Below are 17519 nucleotides of genomic sequence, written 5' to 3' on the forward strand. Positions count from 1 at the left end.
TGCCATTTCTTGTGTAACTACCATTCCCGGCAGAGTAACCATCTGACTGCTTGATTCAAAATGGCCAGTATCAGTCAATTTCAGCTCACCGATGCCTAGCATATCTTTATGCATTCCATGTCAATTTTGAACATTTCTAATTTCCCGATTGAGTCAGTTGATCCATTCCAATTTCCAATTATTCATAGAAGTTTCTTCTCATTTTGTGTCTCATGAGCAATGAAGTAACTTCTCATTTTGTCTGACTTCATTATTCAAACGATGATGGTCAATGCAACTTTTGCAGTCAAATTTTAAATGCCTTTCTACCGGAAGGGCTCAGCATCTGGCACAATCTCTGTCCAGCTGTTATTCATTGGTGGCACTGTAGTTGTGTACAAGCTCAAGTATGGCTTGGAGCTCCGAAGAAATGCTATTAGTACATATAGCAAGAGCAAGTTATGAGGATGATACCAAACTGAGGATTCTGAGAAGTGGAAACAAAAACTATAGCAAAGTAGAACTAAGACCCAAGTCAAGGGGGCCCTTTTGTAGAACCGCCACTGCTGGCCATTTCTACTTTACGCAATTATATTCAGGTCCAGCCAGTGGCTCACATGAGGGGAATTAAAAATGCTCTTAGAAAAACTTTGTATTCCTTTTAAATTCCGTTTTTCCCTAAGCTTTTAAAAGTCTTGTCATAGATGCTTTAATACAGGGATCCTGGTATAGACTGTCCTTTTGTGAAAACCCAGAAATCTATAGTTCTGTGCTATATTATCAACTAGGACAATCAAAATACAACACATGGGCTAAATTAGACCATGTGGTCCATAGATGATGACTTGTGGCTGCTCCCATGAAGGGAGAATATATTTTTTCTTCAGTTTCTTCTTCTGCTCCTTATAATTGGATAAAAGATAAATAAAAAGTTAGAATAACTACTGCAGGGTGGGAAGGGAGAAGACCTTTCTGCCTAAAAATGCCACCCGTGACCATATGTAGGGCTCTAAAACATGGAGACAGTAGTTGTGATTGTTTTGTACGGTCTCTACGGAGCCAAGAGTCGGGAAGAAGGCAAACAGACAGATGATCTTTGTTCTTGTTAAGTTTTATTGGCGTCACGTTCATCTCTTTGCAGAAGAACTTGGCCCACACCCTAGAATGTAAGACCTTTGGGAAAAAGGAGAAGTGCTCCGTTAAGCAAGCTACAATGCAGGGGCAGATCCTCGGGGGAGCACTGCCAGGGTTCCAGACCAAAGAAACGGGTTAATTAACAGTGCAGTTCTGGGGAAAAAGGGAAAAAGGAGTGCTAACCGAAGGATACCACAATCCTGGAAGGAGCGCCTTCTAGAACAAAGGTAAGATCACTAGGACAGATCTGTTAGGAGGTTCCTTTCCCTTATATAGTAGGATGCTGATCTACCAGGGGACGACGAAGTGTGGAGCAGGGGAAAGTTTTATTAAAAATATTTGAAACAACAGCCATTTTATCCACTTGCACACGCCACTGTATTATGCAAATCAACCTTTTGGAAAATTTGGACACAGGGGAACTAGACAGTTTCCCCCTGGAGAGATGAAAAGCTTTTTGGCTCTTAAGTCTTTGATAAAAGGCGTACATAATTCTCTGTGTCTACTGTACAGAATACTGCCTCCAACTGAATTTTCAAATTCTGAATCGCAAACACTGTGTAATCTAGACAGGGTTCAACCCTCCTTCTTACACACCTGCATTACAGGACTTAAACACATAATCCAAGAAATTCTTACACTAATTTATACATTTTTAATTGGTTGCATATATTAACATGTACTATAAGATTCTTTTCTAAGAAGCATTACATAATAAATGGATACTGTAAAAAGATCTGATTAGTGAAAAGTAACAAGCATCAACAGATACATACAAAACTCAGCCTAATCAGACTGGGTGTGAGCCTGTAATGAAACATGGGCACCAGCCTTCCCAAGGTGTGGCCTTCACAGGAGGGGACAGGGGAGGGAGGGTAAAAAGACCACAAGACCGTTTTAAAAATCAGTAACTAATTAGACACAGATTAACTGTAAACAGTTCTCTCTCTCCCCAGCGGACAAAAAGAATAAGCTTCCAATGCCGACTCCATGCCAGAACGATGTCTACAGATGGCCTGTCCTGCTGCCAGACAAGGGCTCATGTGGTGGGTGGGCAGACCCCATGGAGCGGTGTCACAGGCGCAGGCCGCTTGTCTGCTTGTGTCAGATTTGTGTATGTGTTGTCTATGGGAGTGAGTTTGTTTGGTGGGGGTTCTTTTGGCAGCTGGATACGAGAGACCAATTTAGGTTTTGTTTGGAATAGGCAAGGGGGCTTGTGTTTGAAGGCCTAAGTGTGTTCTTGGTTTGTGAAGGACTCTGTGCTCTATTCTCACTGCCCCTTCAGCAACTGCAGCTTTCCGCTGAGGCCTTGGCCCGGTCATTCTTGTCCAGTTTGATGGGCTCAGGGAATTCATTGTACAGCTCCACCTCTGTTTCCTGGACAGAATGAGAGAGAGAGGTTGGTTACTCAGGGCTCAGACACAGGGGTATTCCACCTCCCAGCTCTGGCTCTTTTTACCAGGATTGCCATACTTTTGCCTGGGCCAGGACACAAGGACAGACATGAGCTGGTTAAGTGTGTGACAGCTCTAGTAGATCAATGTGAAGAAAGAAAGGTGACAGATACTCTGGTTGCAAGCTGAATCACATCCAGTTCACAGAAGCTTTCTGTATGATACATGCAGCCGATGACACTTAAACAAAACCAAACAGCCTTTGAGTCAATTCCAATTCACAGTAGCCTTACTATATAGGGTTTCCAGGTCTATAAATCCCCAAAGGCACCTTATTTCCTTCCTTAGAGTGGCTGGTTGTTTTGAACCTCTGACCTTGCAGTTAATCCAGTTAGACATGCAATGCTTACCTAGTAGTGCCACCAAGGCTGCTCCTTTCTGGAGGTTTAAGAGAACCCCGTCTCTCAAGTGCTGCACGTGCATGACACATGCGAGCTGTGGATGGGTTTTCTCATGACTTGGGTAAGGAGTCAGAGCAGACAGCATGGTGTGGGTGCAAAGGAGCCCGGGGTGCAGTGCATGAAGTGCTGGGTTGCTAAAAGCAAGGTTGGCAGTCGAGCGACCAGCCTCTCCAAGAAAGATGAGGCTGTTTGTTACTGTTAAATATTTACAGCCTCATCAAACTTAAATAGGGGACACGATGAGTCTGAATTGACTCAGTAGCAGCGCATTTGCCCGGGGTGGTGGTGGCGGCGGGGCGCGGCACAGGGGGTTGCCTGAATCGATCCAGAGGCACCCCAGGAGGGCTGTTATCTACTTTGGAAAAACAATGTGGCCCCAGTCCTACTCTGATCCACATGGGGTCATCATGTGCGGACTATCAACAGTGACTATGGCCCAGCCCCACACCTCAAATGAGCATGTTTCCAGTAAGCAGTCCTGTTTCCTGGTGCAGGAAAAAATTTTGTCACTAAGCATTGTGCATCTATCTGCCAGGAACTGTTAGTGACTTTTGAGATAAGGCAGGAAATGTGCCTACTCATTAAGAAGGTCTCTAGAATAGTTTATTCTACTCACAACATCTATGAAAGTATAAAACCCATAGGAAGAAGTCAAACGAACAGAAACAACATCACATACACCTTTGCTGAGATATAATCCACAGACCTACCATAAAGTGCAACTCAGTCATATCAGAACTTGTTTATCACTTGAAAAAGAAACTCCGCTCCTTAGCATTTACTCCCCACTGCCCAAATTCCTTGACACTCACCGTTCTACTTTCTGTCTCTATGAAGATGGCTAACGGGGCCTTTGACAAGAACGAGCACTGTAGGAGCAGCTCCCTCACTAGGGGCGTTTTCAAGGGTCAGCAGTAAAGTACTGATTGGTACCAGGGCTCCAGGTCACCACACATGCGTTTATTTGGAACAAAACATGTTTAAACATCTCTGTAACTGGCGGATAGCTATAGACAAGTTCTTTTTGTAATGCGCTTGTCTTAGGCTCATTCTGGAGCCGTCCAATCAGACAAGACTTCCGAGGTACACGGAGAGGCCAGCTAAACTCAAGGCACAGAGGTCAGCTCAGAAAGTTACAGTGAGTTTCTGGGGACTCCAATGAGTAATCCTGACAGAATTTTCAAAAGGGCAACACGATAATTTGAAGGAGGTTATTTACTTTATAATCATTTTATTGGGGGCTCGTACATCTCTATCACAATCTATATAACCATCGTGTCAAGCACACTTATAGCTCTGTTGCCCTATCATTCCCCAAACATTTGCTTTCTACTTGTGCCCTTGGTATCAGCTCATGTTTCCTCCCTCACGAACCCTTGATAATTTACAAATTATTTTTTCATGTCTTACACTGTCCCATGTCTCCACCCACTTTCCTGTTGTCCATCCCCCAGGGAGGGGGTTATATGTAAATCCCTGTAATCGTTTTCCCCTTTCTACCCCACCTTTCCTCCACCCTCCTGATATAACCACTCTCACCACTGGTCCTGAGGGGTTCATCTGTCCTGGCTTTCCAGCTCTTATCTGTACCAGTGTACATTCTCTGGTCTAGCTGGGTTTGTAAGGTAGAATTGGGATCATGATAGTTAGGGGAGAAAGCATTTAAGAAGTAGAGGAAAGTTGTATGTTTCATCGTTGCTATACTACACCCTGACTGGCTCATCTACTCCCTGCGACCGTTCTGTAGGGGTTGTCCAGTTGCCTACAGTTGGGCTTTGTGTCCCCACTTTGCACTTCCCCTCATTCACAATGATATGATTTTTTTGTTGTTTGATACCTGATCCCATCGACACTTCTTGATCACACACACAGGCTGGTGTGCTTCTTCTATCTGGACTTTGTTGCTTCTAAGCTAGATGTCCATTTATTTATCTTTAAGCCTTGAAGACCTCAGATGCTGTATCTTTTGATAGTTGGGCATCATCAGCTTTCTTCACATTTGCTTATACACCCACCGCTTTGTCTTCAGCGATGGTGTGGGGAAGGTGAGTATCATGGAATGCCCGTTTAATAGAACAAAGTGTTTTTGCATTGAGGGCGTAATTGAGTGGAGGCCCAATGTCCATCTGCTACCTTAATACTACACCTGTAAATGTATGTACATACATCTATTTCCCCATCATCATATATAAATATATTTGCATATGTGCATGACTGTATTTAGAACTCAATAAATGCCCTGTGCCTCCTAGCTCTTTCCTCTTTTTCCTTTGACGGGAAGGAGGTTATTTCGAAAAATGTTGTGCAGAGGACTGTTTCCCCCTGCTGGGTTTTCAGGTAGCAACCACTATCTTATGGGAATTTCACCCCTTACCCCCCCTTACAGCCTTGATCTTACCCTTATAGACTATGCTCACAAAACTAAAATACGATTTACAACCATAATTTGAATCCCTCAGTGTTTGCAAACTGCAGTTCCGATGTGGTCATAAGTGGAATAGGGCAGAATCGTTTGGGGAAGGTTTAGGGAGAAGTCTATAGAATTCAATGCTGAGAAACAACAGCTTAACATTTTGATAGTTTAGTTAAGGGTTCCATGATTCGGTAATAATACTTTTGACTTTCCCTATTTTTTTATGGCTGAATAATGTTCCACTGTGTGGATATATGGCATTTTGTTTATCTGTTAGTTAAGAACACGAGTTGTTTCCAATTTTTAAAATATTGTGAATAAGGCTACTATCATTCTTATATAAGCTGGATTTTGAACCAGTTCAAAATGGCTCAGGAATTGCTAACATAAACAAAAGCTGGATTTGCATTGCATAGCAACCAAATCTGTTACCCGTACTACTTTGATCCGAGTAGGAACAAACAGCTGTGCCCCCCCCCCCCCCTCAGAGGGCACCTGTCCACCTAACTGCGAGTGGTGCTCTCCCAAGGACAGCGCTACAACACAGCCCTTTATTCTCGAAGTTTTAGGGGTCTACTGAGGGAGACTAGATTACTGGCTTCAAAAAGTTAATGGAAATGGAGACTTTGAAAAGATAATAAAATGTTCCATTAACAGCGTGAAGACCGTTCGAGGCTCTCCTGCAGAGAGCATGACACATTTCAAAGCGGCACGGAGGACTGCCACTGTGAGCAGGTCACAGCCATCCTATCCCCCCCAAACCCAACTGCTGTTCAATCAGTTCTGACTCATAAGATTTTGAGGCTGTGATGAGGGCAAAGAATGGACAGATGTGCTTTACACAATTGATTTATGTATGGATTGTGATAAGAGTTGTATGAGTCCCTAATAAAATACTTTTTTAAAAAAGATTTTGAGGCTCTACATTTTTATGGGAGCAGAAAGCCTTGTGTCTGTCTATTCACTTCCAACTGAGGTCAAAATAACACAGGTAACAGTCAAACCATTCTGAAGCCTTATTATTTAAGTTTCTGTGTGGTTGGATGCGCATGCACACACATTTCCTAAGGTAAGAAATCTGCATTTCTAAAAATTGTGGTTTGGGTTACGGTTTACATGGCAATGACCGTATGGTTTCACATCTCTTTGGTACAAACTTAAGAATGGAACTGTAGCAAAGTCCCCAGGGAATGCTGAAAGTGGACTTTGGGGCCAGGGCGTGGTGCCCCAACAGACTGGACTGGAAAACGCTCCTAAGGGCCAGCAAACGATCCCTGAACTAACTACAAGCTTTTCTCTTGTGAACTGTTTTGTTCTGTTCTTTGTCGGTGGTTTGTTTTTGTTGTTTTGTTGTCTGGTTGTATACTGTTGCTTTGTTTTCCTCTGTCTTGTTTTCGTGCATGTTAGTGACTCCACAGGTCTGTCTGAATAGGACAGGCTGGATGAACTATCTGGAGGAAAAACAACGGGACCGACAGTTCCGGGGGGACTTGGGGTGGGGGGGGTAGGGGGGGTAAGGAAGTGGTGTTAACAAACCCAGGGACAAGGTAAAAACATGGGACCCCCAAATGGTAGAGAAGGGGGAGTGGCAGGCCTGGTGGAAAATGATCAAGGGTAAGGTTGCTTAGAGAAGAGGTATACTCTAGCCCAGGTGACAATGAAGCATGGTAGTAGGGCAGGAGGAAAGTCAAGGGAGATGGAGGAAAGAGCTAGGAGTCAAAGGGCATTCATGGAGGTCTAGACAAAGACATGTACATGCAAATATATATAGGAGGATGGGGAAATAGATCTTTGTGTCTATATTTATAGGTCAAGTATTAAGGTGGCAGAAGGACCTTGGGCCTCTACTCAAACACTCCCTCAATGCATGAATACCTTCTTTTATTAAATTGGAACTCTATGATGCTCACTCTCCCGACACAACGGCTGGAGCCAAAGTGGGTGAACAAGTAAATGTGAAGAAAGCTGATGGTGCCCGGCTATCAAAAGAGATAGTGACTGGGGTCTTAAAGGCTTGAAGATAAACAAGCGGCCATCTAGCTCAGAAGCAACAAAGTCCACATGGAAGAACACACCAGCCTGTGTGATCGAGTGGTCCCAAAGGGATCAGTTACCAGGCATCAAAGAACAAAAAATCATATCATTGACTGCACACCTCCATGATAGGATCGCTGAAGACAAATGGGTGCATAAGCAAATGTGGTGAAGAAAGCTGATGGTGCCCGGCTATCAAAAGAGATAGTGTCTGGGGTCTTAAAGGCTTGAAGGTGAACAAGCGGCCATCTAGCTCAGAAGCAAAAAAGCCCACATGGAAGAAGCACACCGGCCAGTGCGATCAGAGGTGCCAAGGGACCAGGTATAAGGCATCATGCAAAAAAAAAAAAAACCACAACGATATAAGTGTGTGTATGTGTATATATGTGTATATGTATATATATACCACATTGAATGAAGGGGGAAGTGCAGAGTGGAGACCCAAGGCCCAAGTGTCGGCCAATGGAGATCCCCTCATAGAGGCGTTTAGGAGAGGAGATGGGTTAATTAGGGTGCGAGGTAGTACCGATGAAGAACACAGCTTTCCCCCAGATCCTGGATGCTTCCTTCCCCCAACTACCATGATCCGAATTCTACCTTGCAGGCCTGGATAGGACAGAGGCTGTACACTGGTACATATGAGGGCTGGAGGTACAGGGAATCCAGGGTGGATGATACCTTCAGGACCAAGGGTGTGAGGGACGATGCTGGGAGAGTGGAGGGTGACTGGGTTGGAAAGGGGGAACTGATTACAAGGATCCACATGTGACCTCTTCCCTGGGAGAGGGACAGCAGAGAAGGGGGGAAGGGAGACTCCGGATAGGGCAAGATATGATAAAATAACGATGTATAAATTACAAAGGGCACATGAGGGAGGGGGGAAAGGGGAGGGAGGGGAAAAAAAAAAGAGGACCTGATGCAAGGGGCTTAAGTGGAGAGCAAATGCCTTGAGAATGATTGGGGCAGGGAATGTATGGATGTGCTTTATACAATTGATGTATGTATATGTATGGATGGTGATAAGAGTTGTATGAGTCCCTAATAAAATGTAAAAAAAGAAAAGAGGAGAAAAAAATGATTAGGGCAAAGACGGTACAGATGTGCTTTATACAATTGATGTATGTATATGTATGAACTGTGATAAGAATTGTATGAGCCCCTAATAAATTGTTAAAATAACAAAAATAAAAATAAAAAAAAAAGAATGGAACTGTAGAGTTTATGGTGATTGTTAAATATTGAATTGTGCTCTTTCCCTACCAAATACACGATTAATCCCTAACCCCGATATTGTGAAAAGAAGCCCTGCTGTCATCGTGCCTAATTAGCTGCCAACCAGAAAGTCAGTGGTCTGAACCCACCAGCTATGGCTCAGAAGAAAGATAAGAGAGTCTGCTTCTTTAAAGATGTCCAGCCTTGAAAAAACTCCGGAGAAACCCAATCCCATCCTTCGGAGTCACTGTGAGTGAGCTGCGATTGACATGATGGCAACAGGTACTGCCATATGCAATCTAGACAGTCCAGAAATACAACATGCCATTCTTGATGATGAATGTTTCTTTTTAACCTATTGGAACTGAAGAGATGGCACAAGTAATGTAGTATCAAGGAATGAGGGTACTTCCCAGTGCTTGGCAGAATCCACAGCCCCTCTCTCTCCCCCCTATGTAAAAACTCCTATGGTATTCCCTGCTGCTCACTGTACCCTGTATCTACCTACTTCTTAGCTGATCAAGCCCTCTGTGAGGACCCTCACTCACAGAAGACACTGGTATTTGGCTGTCTTGAAGTGATTTCTGAATGCTAATGAAAGACCCAGTTTATTTTCAATGTCCTCCCAGTGTTCCTTGACCATCTAGATCCAGTACTACCTGCCTGAACTTTTTCATCAATTGAACACTTCCACTTATCAATTTATTTTTCCCCTATGGACAAAGGATCCCTGGCTGTGTAGATAGTGACTGAGCCAAGAAGTGTTATACACTGGCCGGCCACAGCAAAGAGAAGACACAGATGGACTAGGAGTCAAGGTGGCATCTATTTCCACACCCACCGCGTGGCAGAGTTGAGTAACAAGTGATGCCAGTCACTTGCTGGTAGGGTTGTGGAAGGAAGAAAATACATCACTGCTGAGAAGTAGCACTGTCCTTAGGGAAATTAATATGGTACCATCTCTTCCAACTACACACATTTTTCAATGCAACAATATTAGCACGAAGGGGTTAAAAGATTGAACTGTATGCTTCCCCCATCCCTGCCATATCAATGGTGTACTCTACATCTTACTCACAAATACATGTGGTTATAATTGCATTTGCACCTAGTTTTTGTTAAGAGGCCATACCATATCAATATTAGGTTTATCTTAAATCAATTACTTTTAAAATATAAAAATAGCAGATGAGACCTAGAGAAGCATGCCGAGATGGGGGAAGACAGATGTCATACCACATGAAGATCACCCAGGACCCAAAGAACAAGGGCTCCCCACCACAACCCCCTGCCCACAGTGAAAGAAAGCCTCCTTTAGAGATGACACATGAAAATTCACCCTCTAGCCTCCTAAACAAGAAAGTGCACTCCTGTTTGTTAAGGCTACCCAACTGTGGTTATTTCCGTTAGCACACACCAGATCAGGAAGAACCCCCGGGTCTATTCATGGGAGCTCTATTGGCATGTGGAGCGGAATGCTTTATTTGAGGAATGATTTATTTGCTGAATGATTTATTTGTGTACCTGTCCCTTTCATTATGAAACAAGGACCTTTCCTAGTCCCTGAGCCAGCCCACTCCACTTATTTTCCTGCCCACAATTCTGCTGTGATTCCAGGCCTCGATAAACCCCGTCTCCTGCAGTCAGGTTTGAGGAGGACCACCACTTGCAGTCCTGCAAGTGTTCTCCCCACACCCTCCATATCTAACGGCTGAGCATTCTCTGCTCCCCTCCGTGCACACTGTGACTAACAGTAGACTGGTGATATGGCACGGCTTGTTCAAACTCACGTCTGGTTCTCACGTCAGGTGTCTCAATCAAAGTCAAAACAGAATAGTCTCTCTGCTTCCTCAAGGTGTGTAGCAAACCAGCACAAAGGAACTTTTGTCTAGGAATAACTTGAACAGCACAAGTAAGAAAAATTGAGAAATAGTTTAGAGCTTCTGGTTAACCTTTCCTGCAGTTAAAGATGACCTTTATGAGAGTGACCAAGTAAATCCATTGCATTAATTTTCAAATCACCTTACACAGGCGTTCATATTTTATGGATAAGAAGATTAAAACAATGTATACTAAGTAGATCTAATAATCGATGATAGCAGAGCTGGGATTCTATCTCAAATTTATCAATCAGATCGGCATTCTACTGGCCTGCACAGGCTTCACAGTTTGTAGATTTGCACAAACAAGTACAGTTTCTAGAAGCTTAAGTATAAAATGTCACTACCTTCCCACACCTTCGGGATACACAGGCAAGAAGCGTGTCCGCTAGACAAGAGTATTAGGGCATGTCGGTCGGGCAGGGTTAGACCAGGGCCTACCTGTTTCAGTGCGTTCCGGGCAATCGTCTGAAAGGCCTGCTCCACGTTGATGGCTTCCTTTGCACTCGTCTCGAAGTAGGGAATATTATTTTTACTGTAGCACCAGGCCTGTGCTCGCTTCGTGGCGACCTGGAAGAGGAAGCGAGGCTGTGAGGGCTCACCACAGGAGCAATGGCACTGGCTCCCTCACAACAAGGGTCGGGACCCCTAGCCTATACACGGCACAGGGTGAGAGGGGAGGCTTAGGGGAGGTGGGTGTGTAGAGGCTTGGGTAGAGACCGCACAACTGCCCAAGACTCCCTGCTGGCTCTTGGAAAGCCACCACCCCAAGCTCCACCTATGCCCTTGCGTTCCACGGTACATGCCATCTCATCCCAGAGTGGCATCATTACACAAGTGAAGGCTTAAACTCTACAATGCTTTCACCAAGCAGGAGCCTGGCTTTCCAGTGAAGTCTGCCTTGGAATACTAGCGGCCAATCGCACAGCACAGCATTACCTAAATCAATTTATTCCACTGGGCCAGTGAGGGGCCAGCAATCGCAGGAAACTCGACAGAATAAATCCAGTATTCTTTTTAATCTAGTACTTTATTAGCACAATTTCAAAGAGGCTTTTGCTATTCTGTGTATGTACAGAGAATCCAAGGTGGCATGCCTGTACTAGGTTGGGGAGCAAACATCTGTTTCAATGACTCTGTGGGCAACTAGTTAGCTGGTCCTTCTAATCTAAACCTTGGCTGACTGTTCATTCTCCCATTACACAACCACAGGGGCATAAACACAGGCAGGCATCCTATACTTTATCCTAAGGGGGTTGGTCCTTAAGACGGGGCTCTTTGCCAAACCAAAGTTAAAATATCTATCACCTCCAAAAGAGCACCCTCTAAAAAGGTCAGTAGTAACCGCCTCCAGGAAGGTAGATTCTTAAACCTTTGCATGATTTCCACTATTGTTAACACTTACTTGTCTGTTTTCGAGGTCAATCTTGTTTCCCAACACAACAAAGGGGAAGTTTTCAGGATCCCGGGGACTGGCTTGGATGAGAAATTCATCTCTCCAGCTATCAAGGGTTTTGAATGTGTTCGGGGCTGTCACATCAAATACCAGAACGCAGCAGTCTGCGCCTCTGTAGAAGGCAACACCGAGAGACTGGAATCGTTCCTGTCCTGCTGTGTCCCAGATCTGCAAGAGACAGAGTGTTTATCTTCCAAGCGTGTGGGAAAGGTATCAGAGAGGGAAGGACCCTGGAGGCTGGGAAGTGGCAGAAAGAAAGAGACTAGAAATGGGGCCTCTACAGAGTTCAGAATTCAGGGACCAGCCTTGACAAACTGTGTGTGCGTGTGTACAAAAGAGAGACACTGATTGGGAAAAGACACATAAGAACCCTTTTGGGGTACAAAAAATACTAATCTAGACACGTAAGTATATATGTAAAATTCAAGCTGCAAACTTAAGATGTGTGTGCTCTAGATCTTTTGGGGGGTGATGGAAATATGACAAGTTAATTATTCATCGAACTGTACATTCAAATCTCTGCATTTTGCACTATGTAAATTTTACCTTAAAAAGAAAAGTGTACGTAAAACATACCTAAATTAAAAAACAGAAACAACGCTGACAGATAAAGAGAAAGAAAAAGTGATTATACATCGTGAAAATAAAGTCTTTAATTAAGAACACATACAAGGCTGGCTTTTCCTTCTGCCCTAAGTCTCCCCTTACACCTCTACTTGTTAGCTTCCAAAGGTGACTAGCATTCTCTTAAAGCACTGGCTTAAGAGAGTGACGGGGGACAAAGCAAGGGGTCACTGAGGAGACAGCTTTCTAGCTGACACTGTTGCATCCTCTCAGTAGAGAAACCTCTTGTTTATGAAACGAGACTGGATCCTTCTCAAACCCAATTAACTTTTCCTTTAGACCCAAATCACCAACCAACTGCCTCAAAGGCCAAAGGTTTGCACCCAAATAAAAGGGTCACTAGTTACAGGGTGTATCCTGTCCCCACACTTTCTCAAATGGTAATGCTGATCAAATAATCTGAAAACTGGCTGACACAAAGAAGAATGCGGCATCAGGATTGGAAGAATGCTTATGAAAACAACCTGTGGTGTGCAGCTGACACAGCCTTGCTTGCTGAACGCCAGGAGCACTCGAAGCACTTGCTGATGGAGATCAAGAGCTGCAACCTTCAGTGTGCAGTACAATTTACAGCCAACAAATTCTGAGACCTGGACCAGTAAGTTGTCCAGGATTTAAACCAATGCTCGTGGAAGCAGCAGTCAAGAAATCCAATGATCCACTGCACTGGTTAAATTTGCTGCAAAGCCCTCTGTAAGTGTTCAAGAGCAAGATGTCAGACGTCACCTTTGCTATTTACATTGCACCTTATGCACATGCAAGTGAATACGGAAGTCTGGAGAAGCTGGTGCTGGTGAAGAACATTCAAAATAGCAACTGCCAAAATTTACAGCCAGAGTTTGTTGGAAACAGGGATGGCAAGAGTTTTGTCTCGTGTATTCTTTGGACACGTTATCAGGAGAGAGCAGTCCCTGGAAAAGGGCATCGTGCTCGGTAAACAGGAAGGGCCATCAAAAAAAGAGGAAGCGCCTCAAGGAGGTGGACTGACACAGTGGCCGCAGCAACAGGCTCAGACACACACTCCTGAGGAGGGGAGGACAAGCAGTGTTTCATGCGATATACATGCCAATAAAACTGCCAAACAAAAAGCAAGCAGGAAAGTAAGTTTTAAAATACAACTTTAATTTAGGCTTGAATAATTTTTTTTGGCTTGAATAAACTAAAGATAAAAGCTTCTATTAAAGAAGTAGCGTTGTTATTAGATTGTTATTGGTCTCAGAAATAACTACAGCAAAAGCAAAGAAAAAAACCCTTGACTTTTCAAAGTTAGTCAATCTGATAGTCAAGTATTTAGTAACTTCATTATAAGGAAATTTTTAAAGTGGTTTCACACCCAAAGAAAACATTCTAAAGACTATGAGGGGCCAGAAACCAGGGAGGAACAGGTAATTACGGAGGGAAGGAGAAGGGGGACCGCATTTATGGAAAGTTTATGGGCTAAGATGATTGATTGCATTCCATGAGATGAGCGGTGCAGTTAGACACAGTATGCAATTCTTAAAAACTTATAAATAAATTTAAAATGAAAGAGAGAGGGCTCACAGCCTTAGAAACTCCAACCGCCTCCCCCACCCCCCATGCCCCATTATTTCACAACCCACCCCTCCGGTCTAAACATCAGTCTGAGTGGCTAAAGAGAGAGACGTTAAAACGGAAGTGGATTCGTTTCAAACATACGGGGCAGGAAAGGGGGGTCGCAACCCCCACTACCTCTGGCTCCTGACGATTTACAAACTAAGCCTTGATGTAGCTGGAATCTTAGCCCGCACATGACGGAGCACTCTCTCTCCCCCACAAACTCACATCACAGCACATCTTCCACACAGCTCCCAACACACTGAACCAACCTTAAGGCTTGTTTATTTTGTAATATTGTTAACATTTCCTACAGTTTATAAACAACCCAATAATGGAGATTTATATAGATTTTCTGTGCTTCAGATTGCTTCTTTAAGATGGAATTGCAACATGTGCTTAAGAATTCCACTGTCGTTCTTACGTGAAAACAAATACATATTTGGAACTCAGGAAGGCAGAAAAAACTCCCCAAAACATTGACATTAAATCAGTTCAGACCAACAGCAACCCTCAGAGATGGGGCAGACTGCCCCTGTGAGGTTCTGGTGCTGTAACTCTTCACGAGTAGAAAACCTTATTTTTCTACCATGGAGTCGCTGGTGGATTCAGCAGCCTGACACATAACCCACTATGGCACCAGGACTTCAAAGAAGGCAAAGTAATGAATGATAGAGAAACTGGAAAATTTGGGGGTTATTCTTAGTAAGATTCCAAAATAATTTAACTTTACATTTTGGAACGCAAAGTCCAATGGCTATCTTTAAAACCTTTAATTTTTAATCAAAATAATTTATTTTCCATATTCAAAATTACACCCACACATCTATCTACCCACCATTCTCATGTTACAATACTGACGCTGCCATTCTCTGTCACTTAGTTTGTTATGGAAACAGAAACCTTCCCCTGTAGCGTTTCTTTTCCTTTCTCCCCAGGAAGAAATGGCCCCTGAACATTCTGTGTACATTTTTTGAAACTTGGCCTCTGCCCCCAATTTCCAAAATAAAAAAGTATGTACTATTCACTGCCTTCATACACCGATTTCCCTGGTTGCTTGACTTATTTCCAGTTTTTCACTATTACACACAAGGCTGCACGATACCTTTTGCCCCCCATCTCTCTCCTCATGTCCAGTTTTCCTAGGTTATATGTACATAGATGACAAAAAACTTAGCAAGATAAATTGCTGTGCTTTTGTTCACACTGGAGAGCGAAATAGCAATCTCCACTGAAGTGGCTACACAATCAGCATTTTGATTTTATAATTCTCTGAAGTCAGAGTACTGGTCATAAGGTTTCTTCAATGAACTGTTTGCTTACAACATTTATTCCTGGCCTATTATTTGTCTTTGTTATTGGGAATCTTGTTACTCATAGATATTAAACTTAATATGGTCCAACCCACTATCTTAGAAATAAGGATGGCAAGACATCATCTCACATACTTTGACATGTTAGCAGGAGTGACAATTCCTAGAGAAAGGCGACATGCTTAGGTAAGTATGAAATCCACCCATCTTAATGCGTTCTCCATCATCCTGGAGCGGCTGTCGACAGAGCGATGGACTGGACTTCTGAAGACAGAACTGAGGTGCCTGCTAGGTGGCAACACTTAGGAAGGTTGTTTGAAGTGCTCTAAAACTGCAGCAAAATATAGTGCAATTTCTCCAACAGCCAAGATTCATGGGTCCAGGAACTATGGGGTAGAAATGGGCCTGGCACTAATCACTATTAGTCCTGGGTGTAACTCATTCACACGTTTTTGCTTCTAGTCCCTGTGAGCCTATGCTCTTTGTGTCTAGAAGTCTTAGCAGCAAAGGAAAGACTCTCCCAATCTGGAGAGAAAGCCCTGATCCCACTGAACTGGAAGAACGTCCCCGAACCACTGTGGGCTCCTGCTAACTCTAGAGCAACAGGCAATAAGGACGCCACTGTACTGAGTGGTGCAACTGATCCTGATGACCAAGGGGGACTAGAGCTAACTCTAGAGCAACAGGCAGTAAGGACGTCACTGTACCAAGTGGCGCAACTGATCCTGATGACCAAGGGGGACTAGAGCTAACTCTAGAGCAACAGGCAGTAAGGACGTCACTGTACCGAGTGGCGCAACTGATCCTGATGACCAGGGGGACTAGATTGCGACTGCATAGTGAAGGCAATGACGACTATCCGGAATCCAAGAGCTTCTTTAGGATCTCCTCTGGCAATGCCAGACCCTTCAATTAAACTCAATGGCAAACGACAGCAACTCACTTCTGACACAGCTACTAATGGCACAGACCCCTCAAAATAAAGGTCTGAGTCAACCAATCGTGCAAAGAATCACGACTAGCTGAGGTGCTCGCTTGCTGAAGGCAAAGGGAATACAGAACAGTTCTAACTACTAGCTATGGTCACGTAATCAGTGCAAAACCAAAGACTAGTTAGGCTCAAGTGTAGCTGTATTAGTGTCTTTGTTTGAAGATTATGTATGCTTTAAGGTGACATGTCAAGTTGACACGGGGTGAGCTATGATAGGTTTTGTGTCAATCTGGCCAGTCAAGATCCTCAGTAGTTTGGCAGCTCAGGTTTGGTAATCTCCCATGATATTATGTAACATGCAATCAACTGCATATGGGATGTGCTATAAACAGCCAATCAAACCTAGGAAGAGTAGGGTGGAGTGCAACTCCCGTACTCAGGTCACAGACCTGATGGAATAAAGGACATGTCCCCAGAAGCATGGTCTGGTTCCTATATAAGTGGATGCTATGGGTAAACGTGCTTGCTTTCTTGCTAGGTCTGGATCCTGCATCCTAGTCAAGCTCTGATTCTTTGGAATTTAGCTAACTGTCTGCCATATTGTCTTAGTGAACCCAGGGGGCACTAACGGCCTGCCACCTGACCTGGGATCTATTTGCCTTTCCAGTTAACAAGCCTGACTTGCTGGTCTTGAGGTTATCCACCTCTGCAGCCTGTGCTCAGTCCTGGATTCATCGGCTCGATAAACTACAACAGTAACAAAGTCTCCAGCTTAACACCTGACCCACAGACCTGCTTCTACAACTGTCAGTCATTTTCTTGATAGACATTTCTTCTCTTTTCTTCTACTACCTCCTCCCCCTTCCTCTCTCTCTCTTATGTATAACTGGTTTTGCTTCCATAGAGAACCCAGCCTAATACAGTAATCTTTGCTCATTCAAATGTAATGTCTTTTCTCTCTAGTTGTTCTTTTGACTTTTTGGATTCTGTTATTTTGTGTTTTCTTCTAGATAAATTTATCAGCTCTTGTAGTTTATTGCTGTTTATAAATTTCTGTCTTTATTCTAATGCTCAACTGTTTATTTCAATGATTTTTTTCACTTCTAGTTCTAA

The 17519-nt window shown here is 43.7% G+C and overlaps 1 protein-coding gene across 1 annotated transcript in view; it reads right to left on the reverse strand.

Moving 5' to 3' along the window:
• Positions 1 to 1074: 1074 nt before the first annotated feature.
• RAB7A (RAB7A, member RAS oncogene family) overlaps positions 1075 to 17519 on the reverse strand; it is a 57583-nt gene continuing 41138 nt past the window's right edge. Inside the window, exons 4-6 of the mRNA XM_075550113.1 lie at positions 11913 to 12131; positions 10949 to 11077; positions 1075 to 2490 (exon numbers count right to left, since the gene is read on the reverse strand). Coding sequence (XP_075406228.1) covers positions 2395 to 2490; positions 10949 to 11077; positions 11913 to 12131 — 444 coding nt within the window. The 3' untranslated portion in view covers positions 1075 to 2394. The remainder of the gene's footprint in view (positions 2491 to 10948; positions 11078 to 11912; positions 12132 to 17519) is intronic.

Source organism: Tenrec ecaudatus, chromosome 5 (assembly GCF_050624435.1).
Source record: "Tenrec ecaudatus isolate mTenEca1 chromosome 5, mTenEca1.hap1, whole genome shotgun sequence".
NCBI lineage: Eukaryota > Metazoa > Chordata > Mammalia > Afrosoricida > Tenrecidae > Tenrec > Tenrec ecaudatus.